Raw genomic sequence first — 25,209 nt, forward strand, 5'->3', positions numbered from 1 at the left:
GGAGTTGTAGTCAAGTCAGTTTAAGAATATCTTATATGTGTATGACTGATTGCAAACTGCCATCCATCCTTCATCCCAAGGGAGAAGGATATCATGGGGGCTGAGTATGCATATGGAATGTGGTCCCCTGGAATGAGCGTGTGAAAGGGTGCTGCTGTTGAGGATAAATATGCAAGATTGGGTATATAATAAGATTATAGTATTGGAATATGAGTATTAAAGGGTTTTGTGGACCTCTCAGGTGAGTGTGAGAAGAAATGATACTGTGAGATGTAAGAATTTTCAGAATGAGTAATAGAAATATGTCCTTTGAAACAGAGTGTTAGTAGGATGAGAGAGTTTGGTGATAATTATATAGGAATGATATGTCCTTTATGGTGTGTGGATATATAAAATGTAAAGAAATGTAGAACATTTCTTATGAGAAAATGTTTTTAGAGTTGAGTGTGTAATGCTAGGCATGACAAATAGAATATAGTGAGCATGAACACAAAAAAAAAAATACAGAATTTACTTGAGGATGGCTACAAATGTGAACAAATAAAGGCAATATAGCATTCATTTCAACAAACATTAAGCTCCACTTAATAATTACTTAGCTGTGTGGCCTTGGGCAAGCCACTTAACCCCATTTGCCTTGCAAAAACCTAAAAAAAAGTGTTTTCTCCTGATGGGAGGGTATGTGAGCCACAATAGGTACACAAATAAATAAATATAAAATTATTTGCAGAGGGAATGAATACATACAGAGTGGGTGGGTGATAAGATGAATAGGTTAGAATGTGAATCATGATTGAGTCTTTCATATATATATATACATACGTGTGTGTGTATATACATACATATATGTGTATGTACACACACATATGTATGTACTGGCTACCTACCCATTCAAGTTTGCACCTAAAAATTTACCAATGAAGACTCTAGAGTAGAAATTCTAAAACAGAGTAAGTTAAGTCCCCAGGATTTAGTCTTTTAAGTTAGTTTGGTATCAGGGGAATGGCAAGAAGATGATGATTGGACTGATAAGTGAAGTGTGTCTGAAAATGGTTAGAGAGAGGGGACTAATGCAGGGAAAATATGTGTTAGCACTGAACCAATAGTCAAAAACCTAATGCCCTAGTCCTGTCTCTGCCACTCAAAACTGATTTGAAAATATTTTAGTTTAACATTGATTTTATTTAGCATCTGCTCTGTACATAGCCCTTGTTGGGTCATGCAATAGAAACAAATTTAAATATTACTGCTACTTTCATGTAATATCCAGTTTAGTATACTATAAAACTTGTCTTCACTGCTTCTTCATCTATAAAATGAAGGCATTAGATTAGCTCTCTAAGGTCCCTATTAATTCTAAAAGTATATTGTGTGTTTGAGTAGTAGTAATGAGTAATATGCCTTTTTCAATGAAAATAGGAGTTTTGAAATCAAATATGACATGATTAAGGAAGTTCTAAAGCCCAGAAAAGTATCCTAAAGACCTTGACTTTGGGTATGTTACTAAATTCTGTTAGGCCTCAGTTTCTGTATCTGTAAAATGAGGGGATCTAGATAACTTCTAAGGTAATCAATAATACAGTTTATTTCCTCATTTTCTTATAATTAAAATTGCTTTTCTTTAAGTAGTAGTCACATTGAAGATAAGTTAGAAACTTTCACTCACTTTTTCTTGTTTGCTAATATTAGGACCATTTGGAATTATTTTTTATTCTAAATTTACAATATTCATTTAGTTTATGGATTAAATGAGTTTGTGACCTTTATTGCTATTTGTAGTGTTTGGGAAATTGCAGAGTTAAAATTAAATAACAAACAACATTTTTGGAGCTCAGCCTAAATATTTATAAGATAATATCATATATATATATATATATATATGTTTGCCTATAGCTTTTTGTTGATGTAGAATGTTCATTTATGGCATAAAATTTTCCCTACTTGGCTTTTGAATTTGTTTAATGCTATATATACATTTATTTTCATTATTTTGATTTAGGAAAGAGAAACCTCTCCTTTCTGTCTAATCAGTTGTATTTTTGTTAAAAGAAGAAAAACTCCCAGGATTCTGAAAATTACTGCATTTTATTAGAAATCATAGTCTATGGAGCCACCAGTAATCTAGAATGAATTTGTCTAGTTTGTAAGGAATTCTATACTCTAATCTTCAATGGCTTCTGGAAATAGTTGTCTTGATTTTTAAATAAGTGTTTTGAGATTTTTAAATTGGGTAATATTGAATGGTGTACAAATGAAGGAAAATGTTTTCTTTTAAAACAGACTTATAAAGAGCATTTAGAAGGACAGAAACACAAAAAAAAGGAAGCTGCATTGAAAGCTTCTCAAAACACCAGCAGCAGCAGTACCTCCATCCGTGGGACTCAAAATCAACTACGTTGTGAGCTCTGTGATGTGTCTTGTACAGGAGCAGATGCATATGCAGCACACATTCGTGGTGCTAAGCATCAGAAAGTAGGTGCCTTTTCTCACACACAGACAGACAAGTTCACACACATCATGTACCTATTTCTATGTCTATATATACATATATACCCACACCCCTTATATCTTCATTTGGATTGGGGTTTAAGTAGAAGTAAAGGTTGGTTTTCAGAGCTTAAAAATCTTCATAATTTCTTTGTTAACTATGGAAATTATTTGTAATTTTCACTTCCTTTCACTAAAATACCTAATGCATTACTGAATTTGCTCTTTAAGTTTATTTTCTAGAAACTGAATTAGAGAACTAATTTTATTTCTTGGAAATTCTTGGACACCGACGTTTCCTTTCTGTTAAACTTGCGTCTGATTAGCTATGACCTTGAATAAGTCATTTAATCTTTCTTAGCCTTGGTTTCTTTACTTAAATAAGGTGGAAGCTTTGAGCATACATATTTGCCTCATAAGTCAGTCATGTTGTAAAAATAAAAATTCTTTAGTAAGAAGGTATTTTAAATTTCTAATTTAAATTTCTCTCCAAATAACATTAAGTGCCCCATGTGCACATGTAGATATACTAGGAATTCTACAGACAAATTTAAAATTATGCATTTTTACTATTGAAAAGTTTAAACTGAAAAAAGAATAGTATTTTTTGAGCTGTAAGCTTATCTATCACAGCTCCCTAATTTTACAGGTGAAGAAACTGAGGCCTTGAAGTTTATTGAATTGCCTTAGGTTACCTAGTTTGGTAATAGGCAAATATCTATACATGAATTTAACAGGAAGCAAATATGTAAAACTATATAACAAAATTATACTGAATGGAAAGGGGATAGTTGGATTTCATTGTGAAGTGTTATTTATTACTTTAAAAAATCTGTATGCCCCACACAATGTGGATATTAATAAAATATTTTTTTATAGGTGGTAAAGTTACATACAAAACTTGGCAAACCCATTCCTTCAACGGAACCAAATGTTGTTACCCAAGCTTCTTCTTCAACTGCTGCATCTGCTTCTAAATCAACTGCCTCTACTTCTGGTATTGCAACTAGCAACAGTACTGTGAATTCTTCAGTTGTAACTTCTGCCGTCAAAGTCCTTACACCTGCCACAAACACAGGTCTCAATACAGCATCAAACACTAAAACATCAACTGTGCCTGCAAGTATGGCTGCAAAGAAAACATCTACACCCAAAATAAATTTTGTTGGCAAGTATAACTGTCCTTTACTATGAGACATATTTAGACAACTCAGAAAATTCACAAGATAGTAGTTTATACAAAAACTAAGTAGAAAGTTATTTTTATAAATAATATTATTAACCGTTTGTGTCCATATCTTTATCCTTTTATGTTCCAGTGGGATATTTATCACCAGTAGTATAAAAAACAATCTTAACAATTCTATTTATTCATTTATTTATTTATTCATTCACTCACTCATTTGTTTGTTCATTTATTTATTTGTTTGTTTGTTTGTTAGGTTTTTTCCAAGGCAAATGGGGTTAAGTGGCTTGCCCAAGGCCACACAGCTAGGTAATTATTTAAGTGTCTGAGGCCGGATTTGAACTCAGGTACTCCTGACTCCAGGGCCTGTACTCTATCCACTGTGCCACCTAGTCACCCCAACAATTTCAAAACTATTTTTACAAAAAAGTTGACAAATTAAGATTAAATTTTAAGAATAGGAAGTTGATATTTTTAAAAGGGAGTTAGAATGCAAGACTGTTTCAGCTTTTTCTCATCTGTCATTTATTGAAATCAAATTGGGCAGCTTGAATTTTAAAAATGTAAAATTCTGTGTAAATTTTGGTCGCATACTTCTTTTCTCTTCTCCAATTGTAAACTGAAGATAGCATCCAAACTAATGAAAATGAAAGTTTGAGTTTCTCTAAGTGAAGTTATTATGTATACTTTCAGACAATTTAATTTTACTTGTTAATAAACATCAAAAGCTAAATGTTTTTAAGTCTCAAGTCATTAGAACAAAATATCCATAATTACTAAGTAGTGTTATTGTTATGGGAAAATTGTAGACATTCCAATTTAATTTATGTGACATATGTTTATGGTTAAAATTTACAAATTTTTTTATACCTTTTTCTAGGTGGCAATAAGTTACCATCAATTAAAACAGAAGATTTGAAAGGTACCGAGAGTATTAAACCTACCCCTGCTACTTCTACTGTACAGACCCAAGAAGTAAAATCAGATCCATCAGATCCAGTGACACCTACAACTCTTGCTGCTTTGCAGAGTGATGTACAGCCAGTAGGCCATGACTATGTTGAAGAGGTATTAAACCAAGATTATGAAGAATATTACAAAATTCAGAATGGGATTTATTATAAAAATGGGTTTCTGGGGAAGAAGTAAATACTTTTGTTCATTTACAAATCTTTTTTTCATAACTTCTGTGTTAATCCTAAATAAGATGACAGTTTCTAAGATGTGTTTACTTACAAACTGACTCTCCTCCCTGTGGTCTAGAAAAGCTCTTAGTTCCTTTGTTTTTCACCTTTATTCTCTGCCTGATAGCAGTTCATTAAGTGATATTTAATATCCAAAAGATAGAAATAAGCAAAAAAGCCTTAATATTCAGGAAAATAGCCAGACAAAGCTTTGGTGCTTTACTTCATAAGAGAGGAAAATGGAACTTAGTAATTATTACATGTAAAATTGAGGTGTATTTAACAGGTCAAAACATCCTTGAAGATGAGAAGTTCGGGAACATTGGATTTAATTTCTCAGTGAACTCACTCATGAGAGGGATTGAAAGAGATGATCTCTGTCTGTACTCCCTTTGAATTTGTGATTTTTTTGAACCTTCCAGATGAAAAGACAATGTAGAGCCCTACCTATAGGGGGAAGACTTCTAAAGGGAACACATTGAATCAGGGAGAAATATTATCTGGCTACCAGAAACAAGAGCATATGTACTTGTTAATAATTGTACTTTTTAAAGGCATAGCTGTTTAAAACATTAAGGCAATCTACTTCAGTAGCTTCCAAAAGCATTGCTGTGTTATAACATTACATGATAATTTGCATTCTCAGTAGTGACCCTAAATCATCAAGAAAATGGTATTAATGTTCTTTATCCTCTGTATATTGAGGTATGGAAATAATAATAAATTTTAAGGGAAAATGTCACTTTATGACACTAATACTTAACTGGAAAACTATGGTAGACTTTGAGGGGGTATAGTAAGGTTTCTTACTTTAAAGAAATTTACTAATTAATCAAAGTATATTTCCATTATCTTGAAAATTCACTCATCCAAAGTCTCCTGGATACATCTAATATTACTGTAAAAATTTAAACCTATCAGTATTCCATATAATATAAAAAATATACCAGGCAGCAGTATAACTTAATTGGTAAGAGCATTTGGTTAGGAATCAGAAGGTTTGAATTCTAGTGAATTTTGTTAATGACTAAATGATACCACGTAAGCTCTCCAGGCTGTAGTGAAACCTAAGGTGTTTTGTACTAAATGAATTCTAAGATACTTTCTAGTTATTATACTCTTAAGTAGTTGGGGTGACTCATATTTTAATAGGGACTCAATTTATGATGTATATAGATATTATCTCTACATTCAAACCTAAATATGAAAATAATGAGTAATTGGAATTACCTAACACAGGATTAACACAGGCTTAATTGAATTATAAAGGAGGTCTTGCTTTACTAACAGAAACTGTTTACAGGGAAACATCAAAAGATGAATCCTTACCAAAATTCCTACATAGGCCTTCCTTTCAAGCTCACAGGCAACTCATATACTTTATATTTCTTTTCTCTGGCTACAACTGATTGTGATTTCTATCATTAGGTTACAGAATTTTGAAAGTGAATGGATGATGTTAAATTTAACATATAAACACTATGTCTTCCTATTTTTAATGTTTTTCATTTGTTTCTTTAGGTACGAAATGATGAAGGAAAAGTAATTCGGTTCCATTGTAAGCTCTGTGAGTGTAGCTTTAATGATCCCAATGCCAAGGAGATGCATTTAAAAGGGAGAAGACACAGACTTCAATATAAAGTTAGTAGAAATTGCTTTGTATTTATAGAGTTTTTACAAGCTAGAAAACAAAAAATCAAAATGACACCATTCTGATCATATGGGAATTCATATTCTAAGGGTATTATGACCCATAGGGCATAACTATTCTCTTTTTTTTTTCCTTTCTCTTTTTTGGTTTTTGCAAGGCAATGACTTGCCCAAGATCACACAGCTAGGTAATTAGGGATGTGAGGTCAGATTTGAACTCAGATCCTCCTGACTTCAGGACCTGTGCTCTATTCACTGTACCACCTAGCTGCCCTATAGCTATTTTCTCATCCAAATTTACTCAACTTCTTAGTTTTTCCATATTTGGAACTATATATCAATCACTTTTTTCTTTTAAGGCAATAGAGCTTGAATGATAATTTCATGACCATGAAGTGTTTGAAGGATGTGATAATCTCCAGACATTCATAATGTTTTAAGTGTTAATTTCTGCAAGCAGCACTTTTGGGGTCTAAATTGAATTACTATATGTATCTGAAAACTATAGTAATTTTACTGAATTTCTCCTCACTTATTTTTAATTAGTGAGATTTTACTGTAATGAATTGCCTTCCTTGGAAAAATTTAAAAATATATAACTAAATAAATTCTCAGAATATTGAAAAGCTGTCCTGAAAAAGACTGATGGAAAAATACATTTTAAAATATTTATTTAGAAAAAAGTAAATCCAGATTTGCAAGTAGAAGTAAAGCCCAGTATTCGAGCTCGAAAGATTCAAGAAGAGAAAATGAGGAAGCAAATGCAAAAGGAAGAATACTGGAGAAGACGTGAAGAGGAGGAACGCTGGAGAATGGAAATGAGGTACTATTTTTCATTTTTTTAAAAAAATGTATTTTATTTTGAATTTTTTACAATTTTTCCCCTAATCTTGTTTCCCTCCTCCCACCCCCCACAGAAGGCAGTCTGTTAGTTTTTACATTGTTTCCATGGTATACATTGATCTAAGTTGAATGTGATGAGAGAGAAATCACATTCCTAAGGAAGAAAAATAAAGTATTGTACCTGATTGTTGCACTAATGGAATGAACAAGTCCATCAAGGTTGGTCATCACCCCTGTGTTGCTGCTAGGGTGCCCAGTGTTCCTCTGGTTCTGCTCATCTCTCTCTGCATCAGTCCATGCAAATCTTTCTGGGCTTCCCTGAATTCCCATCCCTCCTGGCTTCTAATAGAACAATAATGTTCCATGATATGTATATACCACATTTTGTTACGCCATTACCCAATTGAAGGACATTTACGTTAATTTTCAATTCTTTGCCATCACAAACAGCTGCTATGAGTATTTTTGTACAAGTGACGTATTTTTTTTTATACATTACTAAAAGATTCTTGTTTAAGAGTAAGCATAATACCCCTTCCCCCCAAAAAAAAAAAAACTATAGACCCTCATGAGAAATAAAGGAAAGAGGAAAAAAAGTGTGTTTCATCTGTGTTCTGATACCATCAACTATCTTGGGTGGATCACTGTATGATAAGCCCATCATAAGAGTTACTTCCATGCTTTTGCACTGTTGCTGATTGTAAATCCCTCCATCCATTCTTCCCCATTACCATCTATTACATTTTCGCTCTCCTTTCACTCTGTCCCACTTCTAAAATGTGCTGTGGGGTAGCTAAGTAGGGCAGCGGACTGATCATCGGGCCTGGGGCCAAGCCAAGCCCACATACCACCCCTGAGACCCAGCAACCACCTGGCCCCGTGGTCCCAGACAGACCACCCAATCCCAGCCCCTTGGAAGAAGTAAAAAAGAAAATGTGTTATATCTGACCATTCTCACCTATGATCTACCCTCTCCTCTATCACCCATATACCCCCCTTCCCCTTTACCCCTTCTCTCCTTTTTACTCTAGATGTCTATACCTTATTGAGTGTGTATGCTGTTTCCTCTCTGAGCCATTTCTTTTTTTCTTCCTTTTTTTTTTTTTTTTTTTTTTTTTTTTTTAGGTTTTGTAAGGCAAACGGGGTTAAAAGGCTTGCCCAAGGCCACACAGCTAGGTAATTAGCAAGTATCTGATACCGGATTTGAACCCAGGTACTCCTGACTCCAGTGCCTGTGCTTTATCCACTACGCCACCTAGCCGCCCCACTCTGAGCCATTTCTGATGAGAGTGAAGGTTCCCTCATTCCCTCTTGCCTTCCCCCCTCCCATATCATAACAAAACCTCATTGTAAAAAAGAAGAAAAAAATTTCTCATATGAAATATCTTAGCCTGTTCCACCTCTCCTTTCACTTACTCCCAGTGCATTTCCCTTTTAGCAATTGACTCCATTTTTACAGTACATTATATCTTCAGATTCAGTTCTCTCTTGTGCTTCATCTATAAAAGTTCCTTCTACCTGCTCTAGTAAATGAGAAGTTTCATATGTGTATTCACAGTGTCATTTTTCTATGCAGGAATATATACAGTTCATCATCATTCATTCCCTCATAATTTACCCTTCTCCACTCTATGCTTCACCAGAGGTCCTGTATTGGAAGGTCAAACTTTTCTGTTCAGCTCTGGTTGTTTCAATAGGAACATTTGAAATTCTCCTGGTTCATTGAAAGTCCATCTTTTCCCTGAAAGAGAATGTTCAGTTTTGCTGGGTAGTTGAATCTTGGTTGCATTCCAAGCTCTCTTGCTTTCTAAAATGTTATATTCCAAGCACTATGAGCCCTTAATGTAGTTGCTGCTAAGTCCTGTCTGATCCTGAATTCAGTTCCATGATATTTGAATTGTGTCCTACTGGCTTCTTGTAATATTTTCTCTTTGACTTGGGAGTTCTGGTACTTGGCTATAATGTTCCTGGGAGGTTGGGTTTTGTTGTTTTTTTTTTATCTCTTTCTGGGGGAGATTGGTGGATCTCTCAATTTCTATTTTGCTCTCTACTTCTAGGATATCAGGGCAATTTTCCTGTAGGATTTCTTTAAAAATGAAGTCGTGGTTTATTTGCTGATCATGACTTTCAGGTATCCCGATAATTTTTAAATTATCTTTCGGGGGGAGGGCAGAGCCAAGATGGCAACAGGAGAGGACCTTCTCTTAGGTGCTCTCGCTCAAAACTTATAAACTAAGGACTCTAACTAAATTTTCAAGAGACAGAATCCACAGAGGGATGCAGTGAGACAGTTCTAAAACCCAAAGTAACCTTGAAAAGAGCGGAAAGGCTCAACTCCATGGTGTTGGAAGGGTAGCCCGCCAGAGCAAAGGAACTTCAGCCTCCTGGAGGCAACCACAAGGAGCTGTGAGCCACGGCTTGCAGCAGCGAGGGCAGGTTCCTGACCTATTCCCTGGGGAGCACACCAGACACCAACTTGGGGGGTCAGTGGGGGGGACCTCTTCCACAGCTAGCACATGAAGCCCAGTCCTCAGGGAACACAGCAAGCAGCAATGTGGCCTCCGCAGCCCAGATCCAGGAACAGGAATCAGAAGCTGGTAAGCAGGAGCCCCCAGGGCATGAGTGCTGAGCCTAGGTAGGGAAGTGGAGAGAGACTTCTGAGGTCTGTCCTCTGTACCTGCAACAGGACTCTGGGGTTCTGACCACATTTGGATCCTGATCGCAGTCTAGACCCCCCCCCCCCCAAACTCAGCCCCGTGGCAGAGGGGGCACTTATGGTCATTCACAGACCAGGAGGGAAGACAAAACCTCACACATGGAGATCCCTGTGGGGGTGTCTCACTAATATTCAAAAGCTCTGGAAGCGCCCGAAAACCAGGCACAGGCTAAAGAAAATGAGTAAGCAGAGAAAAAAGAGCAACACCATTGAGAAATACTTTGCCTGTGATCCCAAGAAGGATCAAAACACTCAGTCTGAAAATGAGGAAGTACAAACTCCTGCATCTAAAGACTCCCAAGAAAAACAGAAATTGGACTCAGGCTATGACAGAGCTCAAAAAAGACTTTGAAAATCAAGTGAGGGAGATAGAAAAATTGGGAAAAGAAATGAGAGAGATGCAGGAAAAACATAAAAATGAAGTCAGCAGCTTAGTCAAGGAGATCCAAAAAAAGCTGAAGAAAATAACATGTTAAAGACCAGCATAGATCAATTGGATAATAGTTCAAAAAGTTATTGGTGAGAAGAATGCTTTAAAAAGCAGAACTGGCCAGATGGAAAAAGAGGTAAGAAAGCTCTCTGGAGAGAAACCTTTCACACAAAGAATGGAACTGAGGGATGTTGCTAACTTTACGAGAAATCAGGACACAATACTTCAAAACCAAAAGAATGAAAAATTAGAATAAAATGTGAAACTTCTCATTGAAAAAATAACTGATCTGAAAAACAGATTTAGGAAAGATAATTTAAAAATTATTGGAATACCTGAAAGTCATGACCCTGAAAAGAGCCTTGACATCATTTTCACATAATTACTACAGGAAAATTGCCCTGATATCCTAGAAGCAGAGGGCAAAATAAAAATGGAGAAAATCCACTGATCTTCTCTGGAAAGAGATCCAAAATAACCCAACTCCCTGGAATATTATAGCCAAGTTCCAGAACTTCCAAGTCAAAGAGAAAATATTACAAGCAGCCAGAAGGACCCAATTCAAATATCATGGAGCTGCAGTCAGTATTACACAGGAATTAGCAGGAACTACATTGAAAACTTGTAGGGCTTGGAATATAATATTCCAGAAGTCAAAAAAAAGAGCTCAAAATGCAACCAAGAATCAACTATCCAGCAAAACTGAATGTCATCTTCCAGGGGAAAAGATGGCCTTTTGATGAACCAGGGGAATTTTAAATGTTCCTGTTGGAATGGCCAGAGCTGAACAGAAGGTTTGATCTTCAGATACAGGACTCGGGTGAAGCATAGAGAGTGGAGAAGAAGGGGAAAATATAAGGGACTTGATGATGAACTGCATATATTCCTGCATAGAAAAATGACATGGATAATACTCATGAACCTTCTCAATTAACAGAGCAGGTAGAAGGAGCTTTTATAGATGAAGCACAGGAGAAAACTGAATTTGAAGATATATTGTGGTGTAAAAATGGAGTCGGTAGATAAAGGGGAAATGTAATGGGAGAAAGAAAAAGGAGAGGAGCAATAGGCTAAGATATTTCATATAATAATAAGATTTTTCATTGTTACAATGAGCCATTGCAATGATATGGAAGGCAAGGGGGAATGAGGGAATCTTTGCTCTCATTAGAGGTGGCTAGGAGAGGAAACATCATATATACTCAATGGGGTATAGACATCTGGAGTAAGAAGGAGAGAAGGGGGAAGGGGGGAATGTGACTGATGGAGGAGAGGATGAAACATGATGGGAGAGTGGTCAGATATAACACATTTTCTTTTTTATTTCTTGCAAGGGGCTGGGATTGGATGGTCTGTCTGGGACCATAGGGCGCCCGGTGGATTCTGGGCCTAAGGGGTGGTATGTGGGCTCAGGGCTTCTTGGCCCCAGGGCCAGGGATCTATCTGCTGCACCACTCAGATACCCTACACTAGAGACAGAGTGAAAGGAGAGAGACAGTACAGTACGTGGTAGTGGAGAAGTACGAATGGAGGGTGTTGCGATCAGCAATTGCAGCGGTGGAAAAATATGGAAGTAACTTTTGTGATGGACTTATAAAGAATGTGATCCACCCTCAACAGAGGTGGTGGTTTTGGAACACAGGCTGAAGCACATTTTTTTATTATTATTATTTCTTGGGGGGGCGGTGCAGGGCAAATGGGGCTGGGTGGCCTGCCTGGGGACACACAGCTGGGTAGTTATTGGGTGTCTGAGGCAAGATTTGGACCCGGGTGCTCCTGGCTCAAGGACTAGTGCTCTGTCTGCCACCCAGCCACCCCTACTATTGTTATTATTGTTTTTTATTATGGATGCTTTGTGGGGGGGGTTGGAGGTTGGAGGGGTTTTGGTTTTTTGAGGGGTTTTTGCAGGGCAATGGTGTTGGGGTGGCTTGCACAGGGTCACACAGCTGGTTGATTGTTGCATGTCTGGGGCCAGATCTGGGCTCGGGTGCGCCTGGTTCCAGGGCTGGTGTGCGGTCCACTACACCACCTGGCCATACCTACAATTATTTTTTTTATTTTAATTTTAATTTTTTTCTCTCCCCCTTTTACTTTATCGCTCATGTGGGTCTATGTTTTTGGCGGGGGGTAGGGTGTATTATGTTTACTCTTAAACCAGAATATTTTAGTAATGTATAAAAAACATTTGTGCAAATTAAGAATAAATAAATAAATGGGTGGAAAAAAGTTAACATTCCTAGTGAAGTCCTCTCGGTTAAAAATCGTCAAAACAAAAGACAGACTATTATTCTTAAGACTATTCTTAGAAGAGGGAGAGAGGCCTTGCATTCTCAATCAGACACCCTCCTGATTCTGCTAGGGAGAGAAATAGTGGCATACTTACAGTCTTAGTTAGCGAGTCTTAGTCGATAATGGACTGAGAGAACAGTAACCTGCCTTCTCTTGTTTGATAAGTACTAAACTAAAGAAAAGTAGAGTTCTTTAGAAGCCTTGCATACTCACACATTAATTCATTTAGCAGAAGGTCATTAGAAATCTTCTTCTATACCTCATCATCTGGATGGTGAGGGAATATTTTATGAAAACCTTTTATTCTTTGTTGCTGGGTAGATTTTTCATGTAAACACTGTAACTCTGAAAACCTTAACCAATCAAATTAAGGCGGGGGGGGGAATCATGCTAGGCCATATAATCTTGCTTGACTGTCACCTTGGGGCAGCTCCTTGATCTTTACTACCTTTGTGAGACTTGGAGTGTGCCCTTTTTTCTAGAAAAGCTGAAATAAACTTTCTAATTTTTCATTCTTTCGGTGTTGAAGTATTGTGTCTTGACTTCTCATAAAGTCATCAGCTTCCTTTAGCTCCATTCTACATCTGAAGGATGTATTTACTTTTTGTTTTGGGGGGGGGTTACATTTTTGCAAGGCAAATGGGGTTAAGTGGCTTGCCCATGGCCACACAGCTAGGTAATTATCAAGTATCTGAGACCGGATTTGAACCCAGGTACTCCTGACTCCAAGGCCGGTGTTTTATCCACTATGCCACCTAGCCGCCCCTGAAGGATATATTTGCCTCAGATATTTTTCTTATCTCCTTTTCCATCTGGCCAATTCTGCTTTTTAAAGCATTCTTCTTCTCAATGACTTTTTGAACTGTTTTATCCATTTTTTTTTGGATGTCCTTGACTAAGCTGCTGACTTCATTTTCATGTTTTTCCTACATCTCTCCCATTTCTTTTCCCAATTTTTCTTCTGTCTCCCTCACTTGATTTTCAGAATCTTTTTTCTGCTCTGTCATAGCCTGAACCCAACTTCTATTTTTCATGGAGTCTTTAGATGCAGGATCTTATGCTTCCTCATCTTCAGATTGAGGAGGATTCTTGGGATCATAGACAATGTATTTCTCAATGGTGTTCCACTTTTTTCTCTGTTTCCTCATTTCTCCAGCCTGTGCCTGGTTTGGGGGGGGCACTTTGGGGGGGGTTGCTACACCCTACTGGGACCTTTATTCCTCCAAGGTTTTATGCTCTCTTGCCTGTTCTTTGATTTGTAGAGGACCTCGGGCACTCCCCTCTGCCCTGGAGCTGTGGGGAGGGTCCCTGCTTAGTATGGAAGGCCAAACTGCAACCTGGATCTGAGTTTGGGCAAACAGCAGAGTCCTGTCCCAAGGATAGAAGAGAGTTTTCTTCGGTCTCTGTGGGCTGTGTTCTGGAGGTACAGGCCGGTTTCCTCCACTTCTCACTGCAGGTGCTGCAGCTAGTGCTCCTCACTCCACATTCATTCTGGTGTAGCAGAGTTCTCTCACGGCTCCTTAAAGCTGTTGCCGGTGATCCCCAGACTGAGCTGGGCTGCTCTGTGCTGCCACTACGGCTTTTTTCACCACCCCCCCCCCTTTCCTAGTGAATCGCGGAACTTCTGAGTTATCTTGGACTTGGAAAATGTATCACTCAGTCTTTCTGTGGGTTCTACCCCCTCTAAATTTTGACTAGCGTCATAATTTTTTGGTTTTTTGAAGTTTTGGGGGGAAGGAGTTTCTGGGAATTGCTGCCTTCCCTCCTCCATCTTTGCTCTGCCCTGTTATATTTCATTTTTAACAGAACATGAAAAGCTGCTTCATACTTGATAAATATTTGTGAATGGCCAAATGAATTAATTATTGGTATCTGTGCTGTTTACTATACTTTAAATTTCAAGGAGCATCAGCAGCAGGGATCTGCTCACATGTAGTTCTTAGATAAAGTTTTGGAATTTTGTTTTTTTTTAAGCAAAATTAAACCAATGGGAAAAAAAAATTAAACCAACCAGTTAATGTCAAACATTAAATTTCTTGTCTGAGGAATAATTAGGTAGCCTCAGGTACTAGTAGATCTCAGGGCCAAATCTTTGATGTTTTGTCTCACCGCTAATAAAGTCACTACCATTATTGGATATCCCCACTATCCCTATTCCCCCTCTAATACTTGTTGGCTTCTTTCTCCCCCCCCCCCCCCCTTTTTTTTTGATTTTGTTTTTGTTTTCACAAGGCAGTGGAGTTAAGTGGCGTGCCCAAGGTCACATAGCTAGGTATTTCTTAAGTGTCTGAGGCTGGATTTGAACTCAGGTACTCCTGACTCCAGGGCCTTACTTATTTAGGGCCAGGTTCTTAATACTTTTACAGTATGGAGTTAATCTGACAAATTTGTATTATGAGTATAATTGGGAAAAACTTTAAGAACTCCTTTGGGGACCTTAAAGTTTCTAGATCACACATATACATATACATTAAATCAGCTAATAAAATTGTATAAACCAAGGAAGGTGAAGCTTTTCTATTGATTGAAAAAATACATCATTAATTAGAATACTAATGTTCAAAACAGTCACTTTATTTTTGATTCCTCAATTTCATAAAGATATAAATATTAGAATCAGAATTTGAACCCTCTTCTGAACTCAATCTAATGTTTGGTTTTATTGTTTTTATTACACAATTTTGTCATCCTATAGGTTTTTTGCCAACAATTTTTAAAAATATTTTGTTTTTCCAACTACATGCACCAATAGTTTTTACCAATTTTTTTTGCAAGGTTTTGAGTTTTACATTTTATTTATTTGTTTTTTCAACTTCATGCTACAGTAGTTTTTACCAATCTTTTTTGGGGGGGAAGGGGCAAGGTTTTGAGTTAGATCCATACTGATCATGTTGTGACAGAAGAATCAGATCCAAATGGAAGAAAGAAAACATTAGAGAAAAAATGACAATAATGCATAAGACAACTTTTAAAAATTAAAGATGCATTTTGGTCTCAATTTAAACTCTACAGTTCCTTCTCTGGATATGGATAGTATTTTCCACTACAAGTCTTTTAAAATTGTCTTTGATTATTGTGTTCCTGAAATAGACATGTCCATCATATTTTATCATCACCCCATATTGTGTTAACCTGTTAATGTTCTGGTTCTGCTCATTTCACTTAGCATCAATTAATGCAAAAGTCTTTCCAGGTTTTTCTGAAATCCTATCCCTCATGCATGATTTCTTATAGAACATCAGTATTCCATCACATACATATACCACAATTTTTTAAGCCACTCCCCAGTTGATGGGCATCCCCTCAATTTTCAGTCCTTACCACTACAGAAAAAGTTGCTATGAATTTCAAATGTTTTTAAGACTTAATTTGATTTATATATTGAAATTGTTTTGAGAATTTTTTGGCAGACTTCAGAAGTTTTGGCATTGAAGGAACAATACAAGTGATAACTATTTCCTTTTTGAGAATTGAACAAAAAAGAAAAGCTGAATAGTTTACATCAAAATTGATCACAATAAATGCATCCTGAATGGAAAAGTTGGGAAATATTGGATTGTAGCCAAAAAAATTAATGATAAACCCCTTCAAAGGAGCTTGTAAAAAACTTCTTCTGAGGAGTTTCAAGTTTTGTGATTTAGAGAGCACTTAAGTTTTGTGATTTAGTTAGGAACAATTTTATTAACTCATTTGGACCTGTAGTCTAGTTAAATAGTGCTTATTTAACAAATTTGAACAAATTTAAGATCATTCTTAAATGATCTTAATGTACTAAAACATTATACACCTATAATACAAGAGATAATGTAGTGTAGTGGATAATGGGTTTGACCACAAAACCAAGAAAACCTGGGTTTAAAACTTTACTGTGACTCTAGCTGACTGTTTTTGTCCTTGACAAATCATTTAGTTTTTCAGTATGCTAGGCAAATCTCTGAGACCATAAGTTGTAGAAAGTGCAACTTAGTTACTTTGAGAGAGTCCATACCTATACCTTGTCTCTACTTACACTGTCCTGGACCCTCTTCTCTCTATACAATTTTATTTGGTGATCTCATTAGCTTCCATGAATTTTATTTTCATCTCTTTGCTGTTTCTCAAATTTAATTATCTCATTCTGTCTACTGACATCCAACCTCAATTCTTCAACTCACTATTAGGTATCTTGAACTAAACGTTGTATGAATCTCTTAAACTCAGTATGTCCCCCCTCATTATCTAAACTCTTCCCTCATCCAAGCTTCCCTATTACTGTCAAGGCACCACTCTCTTTCTAATCCCTAGTCTAGGAAATTAGATGTCATCCTCAACTCTTCATTTTTATCTTTGTAATATCTCACACCTATTCCTCATTGTCTCCTGTGATAATGACACCACCCTCATCACCTCATGCCTGGACTCTTACAATAGCCTGCTGGTTTTGTCTGCCAACCACAAATCTTTCCTTCACTTAGTAGCAACTAAATAATCTTCCTAAAGTATAGATATGACCATGTGACTCTCATATTCACTAATTTCATAGCCTTCCCTTATCCTGCTTACCTCTGACTAAATATTCTGAGTGAGATCCACTGACATTGCCCTCCTCTTAAATAAGACATTCTTCCTCTCATCTTCACCTTCTGGCTTCTCTGGATTCCTTCAAGTCCCATCTAAAATCTCACCACCTTTACAGAAAGCTTTTCCCAATCTCTCATAATTCTAGTGCTTTCTTTTGATTGAATATTTTTATTTTATCTTGTATAGAGCTTGCTTGTACAGTTACTTATATGTTGTCTTTTTCATTAGACTTGTGAGCTCCTTGTAGGAACTCTTACTTTGCTTTGTATTTCCAGCACTTCACATAGTATCTCACACGTAGTAGGTATTTAATGTTCATGAACTGTTGACATGGACCCTGCCATATCAATCTGAATATAATCCACATGTTTCCTGAAAGTTTCATTTTGATGAACTTCAGACTAGCCTCCAGTTTCACTGTTCAGCTTAAGCCTTATTGATCTTCACAATAATAAGTTGGTACTATACAATAGTTAACTTATATAATACTTTATAGATTACAAAGTAGCCTCAGTTGAGTCCCTCAATAACCTTTTTTTTTTTTGCAAGGCAACTGGGGGTTAAGTGGCTTGCCCAAGGCCACACAGCTAAGTAATTATTAAGTGTCTGGGGATTTGAACCCAGGTACTCCTGACTCCAGGGCCAGTGCTTTTTCCCCTGCGCCACCTAGCTGCCCCCTCAATAACTTTTTAAAGTAGATTTAAATAAAACTGTTTTTCCAGTTTTAAAGTTCACAAAATGAAGACTTACGTTAAGAGATTTGCTTGTTGTTATAGGGCTCTGGTGTTAAATGAAGAATCTGTATTACACTGCATATATATACACGTGTGTGTATATACATATATATCACATATGTGTGAGTATGCATACATACATATTTTTCCTACTCTAAAAATAGAAAAATCAGTCTGCTCTTACAAAATCTGAGGCAACTGCATCCCCACTATAGCCTCTTAGAGATGGGAATTGCAGTGCAAAAGATTGTCACTTCTCACTCATCTTGCAAGAAATTACCATTATGACCTACTAGCTCAGAATGAGGAATGGAACAAGAAAGAATAAATGTATCTGAGATAATCAGAGAGAATTAAAAAGGACAGAGTTGGAAGGAAAATACCTTTTCTCCATCAGAGTCCAAGACCATTAAATTTAGTATTCATATCTCCTTTTCCTTTGTCCCCCCCCTTCTACAGTTCCATAAAAGGACTGCCTTCATCTTCACTTATAAACTCAGTGTGATTTAGATTTATTAAAGAATATCTGCCTTATTCATTTAGCATGAATCTTCCTGAGCTTTTGTGTTTTGCTCACAAATTATGATCCAATGACTAATCCAAAATTATTTAATTAGCAATAAATGTATTTTCATAAATATATAATGTAAACTAATTTCAGACGCTATGAAGAAGATATGTACTGGAGGAGAATGGAGGAAGAACAACATCACTGGGATGACCGCCGGCGAATGCCTGATGGAGGATATCCGCATGGCCCCCCAGGGCCACTAGGCCTCCTTGGGGTCAGACCAGGAATGCCACCTCAGCCCCAAGGACCTGCAGTAAGTTTTTATTCTGCAAATTTAGGATGAGGTAGATTGAACATTATCCTGGCATTAGGAAAGAGAAAAAGTATATGATAACCTTCTTGTGCGTTCCTTGATGCTTCCATAGAATTCTTATTAGGACATTGGTTTCTACTTGTTATCAACTCAAACAGGATTACCTTTGAAATTTTACTTCTTCACAAAAAAGACTACCTACCTCTTGTTGTCTTCTAAACATAAAAGGGGAATACAGAGGGGATCTATACTTTTTACTTTGATCTCAAAGCACTTTCCAGCTTTCACTTAAAAGTGTCTTGGAGACTTTGCTTTCCTGATTTCTCTGGTCATATGAAATTGTTTCTATTGAATGTGTGAAGAAAACTACTATTAAAATTTGAGGCATAATAAATATATATAAGATTTCTTCTGATGAAAAAACGTTAATCATCATGCTTCAAATTTAGTTCCCCTTTTCTCTAAGGGAGAGGTTCAGGTCATTCAAGGATCAACAAGAGGAAAAGAGAAAACATGGAAGTTGGGGATATAGACAGAACTTTTGAGTCAGAGGACTAGGGTTCAAATTCTGCTTCTGCTGCTTTTCTTCACCTCTGTGACCTTTGAACAGGTCACATAGCATCTTCTGGTCTCAATCTGTAAAATGAGATTATACTAGTTGACTTCAACTCCAAATTTCTGTTCTTAATGTAAATAAATAAATACCTTTTGCAAATGAATGAAATAAAGAATGGGAGGGTATTTTGAATAGAGAAAAAGAGAAAGCTTTCTTTTCCTCTCCAACCATCATTCTGACTTGTGGCTCATGTATAGATGTGTAGAAGAGGTGTCATGGTGGATCACCTGCACAGTGGGATCCAAAAGTATGAAAATGGCAGATTTCTAAAATAAAAATGTGTACCAAATGTTTCTTTGAACTTTAACTTTATGCAGTTTTAGTGTAATCTTTATAGACCTCCCAATAAAAATTTTTTCTTTATTTTAGGAAAAATTTTCAATATAGGTTTTTATATATATATATAAATCTATGTAAAAACACTGTACGTTGTAAATTTCATTTTTATTTTTACAGTTATAAAACAGCAGAGTGGATTTAAAAGTTGTGTATTTTATTGCTATTAAAAATAAAAGATGTATTTCTGAAAAGAATTTTTAAATTAAATCTTAGGGTTTTTATTATTGGTTTCTTTTGGTGGTTTTTTTTTTTTGTTTTTGGGGGGTTTTTTTTAGTTACTAAATATTTTATTCTCATCCCCAGGCAAAAGTTATAACAAGTAAGCCTAATAATCGAAACAAATTCCTTTATTAATAATGTTCAAAACTGTGTCTCATTCTGCATGTTGAGTCTACCTCTTTTGGAAGACAGGCAACATCAGTCCTGGAATCATGATTGATCATTACATCGATCAGAGTTCTTAAGTCTTTCACAGTTGTTCACTTTTGGGAAACAGTTGTTTTGGTTATATAAATTAGACTTCTGCTAACTTTACTTTTTATCAGTCACTAGAAGTTCTTCCCCAGGTTTCCCCAAAATCATCCCTTTCATTTCATATGGCATACATTTTCCATTATAGTCATATGGCACAATTTGTTCCTTTACCTAATTGTTGGTCATCCCCTTTAATTCCCAGGTCCTTGCAACAACTAAAAGTTACTATATTCTTGTACATATGGGAAATTTTTTTCTTTGATCTCTTTGATCTAGATGTGGTATAATTGGGTCAAAGGATGTATATAATTTAATAGATTTGAGGAATAAATCCCTATTTCTTTACTATAATGGCTAGTCTAATTAACAGCTCCATCAGCCATGCCACCATGTCTGTGTTTTTTCAAAGCCCTGTCAATATCTGTTATTTTCTGTTTGTAAGCCTTAACCAATTTAATGAATGTAAAGTGTAACCGTTAGTAGTGTTTTAATTTGCTATTCTCTAACTTACTGTTGAAAATTAAGTATTGTTTCAACAGAATCCTTTGTATAAATGAAGTAATAAAGAATTTTCTTCTACACAGCCTTTACGTCGTCCTGATTCATCTGATGACCGTTATGTAATGACAAAACATGCAGCTATATATCCAACTGAAGAAGAGTTACAAGCAGTTCAAAAAATTGTTTCTATCACTGAACGGGCTCTCAAACTTGTTTCAGACAATATGTCTGATCATGAGAAAAGCAAAAGCAAAGAAAGTGATGACAAAAAAGAAGGGGGTAAAGACAGGTATGTTTTTTTTGTTGTTGTTTCTTCTCAATTTTCAGGGAACAAAAACCTACCTTCTCTTCCCCCTCCTCTCCCTTATCATTTTGAAATAAAGAAAAAAAGGAATCCTCTAACAGATTTGCATAATCAAACAAAACATTGGCCACGTCCAAAAAAACGTGCCTTATTATGCACTGTGGATTCATCACCTCTCTATCAGGGGGCCAATAGCATACTTCACTCTGTGGAATTGGTTGAACATTGTATTGATGAGAGTTCTCTTTATCACAAAAATGTAAACTATCCAGATTAATGGAAGAAGAAATATAATACTTAAGCCAATTTTAGACAAAGAAATTGAGCAAACCATCAGTGAGCTTCCTAAGGAAAAAAAATCAGCAGGACCTGATGAATTCATATGTGAATTCTGCCAAACATTTAAGGGACAATTGATTCCAATACTATATAAACTATTTGAAAAAATAGATAAAGAAGGGCCCTGCCAAGTTCCTTTTAATACACAAATATGGTTTTGATACCCAAATTAGGGAAATCAAAAACAGAAGGAGAACTATATACCAATTTCTTTAATGATGATCAATGCAAAAATTTTATGGAGATTATAGTAAAGATCATTTGCTATGACCAGGTGAGATTTATTCCATAAATGCAGGGTTGGTTCACCATTAAGAAAACTATTTGAAATATAATAAGAAACAGCAAAAATCATATGATAATCAAGAGAAACCTTTGACAAATTATAACACCCATTATGTTAAAAACATTAGAAAGCATAGGAATCATTGGAACCTTTCTTAAGATCAGGAGACTTTAGAACTGTGACTGTCTTCTCTCCACCATCTTGGTCAGAAGTAGAACCTTTCTTTAAAAGATAATTGTAGGGGTGGCTAGGTGGCGTAGTGGATAAAGCACCGGCCCTGGAGTCAGGAATACCTGGATTCAAATCCGGTCTCAGACACTTAATAATTACCTAGCTGTGTGGCCTTGGGCAAGCCACTTAACCCTGTTTGCCTTGCAAGAAAAAAAACCTAAAAAAAAAAGATAATTATATCTTTCTGAAACCAAAGCAAATATAATCTCAACAGGAATAAACTTTAAACCTTCTCAATAAGATCAAAAATGAAGCAAGGATATACATCATCACTACTACTATTCGATATTGTTTTAGAAATACTAACTATAAGACAAGAAATAGAAGGCATTTAAATGCAGAAATGGTCAAGAATATTATGAAAGTTGATCAGATTGAGTAACATGACAGAAAAAGAAAATGACGAATACTGGAAGGGTTGTGAAAATATTGAGATATTAATACATTATTGGTGAAGTTGTGATCTGATCCAACCCTGCTGGAGAGCAATTTGAAATTGCCTAAAAGAATACAAAATTGTAAACCTTTTGACACAGTTTCTAGGCGTGAATCCTAAAGAGATGGGGGGGAGCCTATTTTATAGTAGCTCTTTTTGTGTGGCGCAAAGAATTGCAAATATCAATTGGAGAATGGCTGATTTGGTTGTACTATATAATTGTGATGGAATACTATTGAGTTAGAAGAAATGAAAAGCCAGGATGGTTTTCAGAAAAACTTGAGAAACCATTAATTGCAAAGTGAAGTGGGCAGAACCAGGACAGTATACATAGTAATAGCAACAATATAAGGATGATTGTAAAAGACTTAACAACTCTGATCAACAGTCATTCAAAACAGTAGCAAAGGATCTGTGATAAAAAAAAATTTTATCCGTTTTCAGAGAGAAAACTAATGAATTCTGAATGCACATTGAAGCATACTTTTTTAATATTATATTGGGGTGGCTAGGTGGTGCAGTGGATAAAGCACCAGCCCTGGAGTCAGGAGTACATGGCTTCAAATCCGGTCTCAGACAATTAATAATTACCTAGCTGTGTGGCCTTGGGCAAGCCACTTAACCCCGTTTGCCTTGCAAAAACCTAAAAAAAAATTATATTTTATTGCTTTATTATTACTTTTGACAACATGGATAATATGTAGCTTTTTTTTCTTGCAAGGCAATGGGGTTAAGTGGCTTGCCCAAGGCCACACAGCTAGGTAATTATTAAGTGTCTGAGGCCGGATTTGACTCCAGGGCCAGTGTGCTCTATACACTGCGCCACCTAGCCTCCCAAATGACTACTTTTGGTAACATGGATAATATGGAAATGTTTACATGATCACACATGTATGATCAAAATCAAATTGTTTCTATTCTTGGGGTGGGGATACCCTGCAGGGAAAGAGAGAAAATTTGGAACTTAAAATTTTTTTAAATGATTGTTAAAAATTGTTTTCATGTAATTAGGGAATATTTAATGAAAATAATTAAATTTATTTTATGAAAAGGTTTTCTATCTTCTCCCCTCAAAAAAAGACCAAAATGTTTTCAAAATTATGTTTTTGTTTGTTTTTCAAATTATGATTTTCAGTTCCAAATTTTCTCCCTTCTCCCACCTACTAAGAAGGCAAACAATATGATTCCCATTATATACTATAGTCATGCAAAACGTTATCCTCATACCAAATGGCCCCCTTCCTCCCCTGAGAAAAAAAAGACCAGATAAGAAAAATAAAATGGAAAAAATATGCTTCATTTTGTACTCAGAAGTCAATCAGTTCATCAGGAATCCTTTGATATTGTTATGAACCACTATATTGATCAGAATAACTAAATCTTTCAGTTGATCATCTTTACAGTATTGCTGTTTACTATCTACAATATTTCCCCAGTTCTGCTCATTTCACTTTTGTCTCAATTCATATAAATATCAGATTTTTCTGAAAGCATCCAATTTGTTACTTATTATAGTACAGTAGTATTCCATCATAATCATATACTCTAATTTCTGTAGTCAATCCTCAGTTGATGTACATCTCCTCAGTTTCCAGTTTTTTACCATCACAAAAGAAGCTATTATAAATATTTTTGTACATGTGGATCTTTTTCTTTTTTGCTTTGATTTCATTTTGGATACGTAGGAACAATAGTGCTGGGTCTTTTCTGTCACTGCCACCAACCTGGAACAGGCTTTTAACACTTAACTATTAGAGTAGGCTTCTAGATAATCTCTCTGCTTCAGGTCTCCCATTCAAGTTAATCTTTGACTTTAAACTCTATTAACTTGCCTATTACCAGCAGCAGCAAATATAACAACCCTCTCATTGATTTTTTTTTTTGCAAGGCAAACGATGTTAAATGACTTGCCCAAGGCCACACAGCTAGGTGATTATTAAGTGTCTGAGGCCGGATTTGAACTCAGGTTCTCCTGACTCCAGGGCTGGTGCTACATCTACTGTGCCACCTAGCCGCCTCTCCTCTCATTGATTTTTAAAGCCCTTCATCATCTGGCCCATTCCTACCTTTCCAGTCCTGTTACTCCTGCCTGTACTCTGTTCTTCAGTGACAGTGGCCAAAGGGAAGAGAAGAAGCATGTGTTAAGTATGTCAAGTGTTCCAGGTGCTGTGCTCAGCACTTCACACTGTCTTTCAAAATAACCCAGAGATGTAGATAGTCCTTTTATCCTCTTTTTATAATTGAAAAAAACTGAAACTGACAGAACTTTAAGTGATTGCTTAAGTTTATACAGCAAGTAAGTATCTGAACCTAGGTATTCCTGTCTCCAGGTCCAGTGTTTTCTATCTATTATACTTTTAGCTGGAAAAATACTCATATCTCCCATCTCATATTTTCAATGGCTGACCCTTCTTGCCATCACAAATTGTCCTTTTGTCTTTCTTTGTATTGCCAGCATCTGGCACATTGTTCATTGTTATTCAGTTGTGTCCACTTTTTTGTGACTCCATGGACCCTAATGTCCAGAGGGTTGGGGTTTTTTTGTTTTGTTTTAGCAAAGATATTGGACTGGTTTGCCATTTCTTTCTGTAGCTCATTTGATATGTGAGGAATCTGAAACAACAAACACGTTTAAGGGACTTGCCCAGGATCACACAGCTAATAAGTGTCTGAGGCCAGATTTGAATTCAAGTCTTCCTGACTCTAGGCTCTGTGATTTATTCACTGAGCCACTTAGCTGCCTCCTAAGGTAATAAATGCTATTGATTTGGCTTTATTAC

General features: G+C 36.2%; 1 protein-coding gene across 2 annotated transcripts in view; it reads left to right on the forward strand.

Annotated features, from left to right (window-relative positions):
* The window catches only part of ZFR (zinc finger RNA binding protein), an 81,482-nt gene that overhangs the window by 36,535 nt on the left and 19,738 nt on the right, over positions 1 to 25,209 (forward strand). For both annotated transcript variants that reach the window (XM_074203497.1, XM_074203498.1), the window contains exons 7-13: positions 2,281 to 2,472; positions 3,367 to 3,655; positions 4,554 to 4,741; positions 6,379 to 6,498; positions 7,185 to 7,330; positions 18,741 to 18,903; positions 20,917 to 21,122. In XM_074203497.1, coding sequence (XP_074059598.1) covers positions 2,281 to 2,472; positions 3,367 to 3,655; positions 4,554 to 4,741; positions 6,379 to 6,498; positions 7,185 to 7,330; positions 18,741 to 18,903; positions 20,917 to 21,122 — 1,304 coding nt within the window. The remainder of the gene's footprint in view (positions 1 to 2,280; positions 2,473 to 3,366; positions 3,656 to 4,553; positions 4,742 to 6,378; positions 6,499 to 7,184; positions 7,331 to 18,740; positions 18,904 to 20,916; positions 21,123 to 25,209) is intronic.

The sequence above is a fragment of the Macrotis lagotis genome, chromosome X (genome assembly GCF_037893015.1).
Source record: "Macrotis lagotis isolate mMagLag1 chromosome X, bilby.v1.9.chrom.fasta, whole genome shotgun sequence".
In the NCBI taxonomy this organism is placed as follows: Eukaryota; Metazoa; Chordata; class Mammalia; order Peramelemorphia; family Peramelidae; genus Macrotis; species Macrotis lagotis.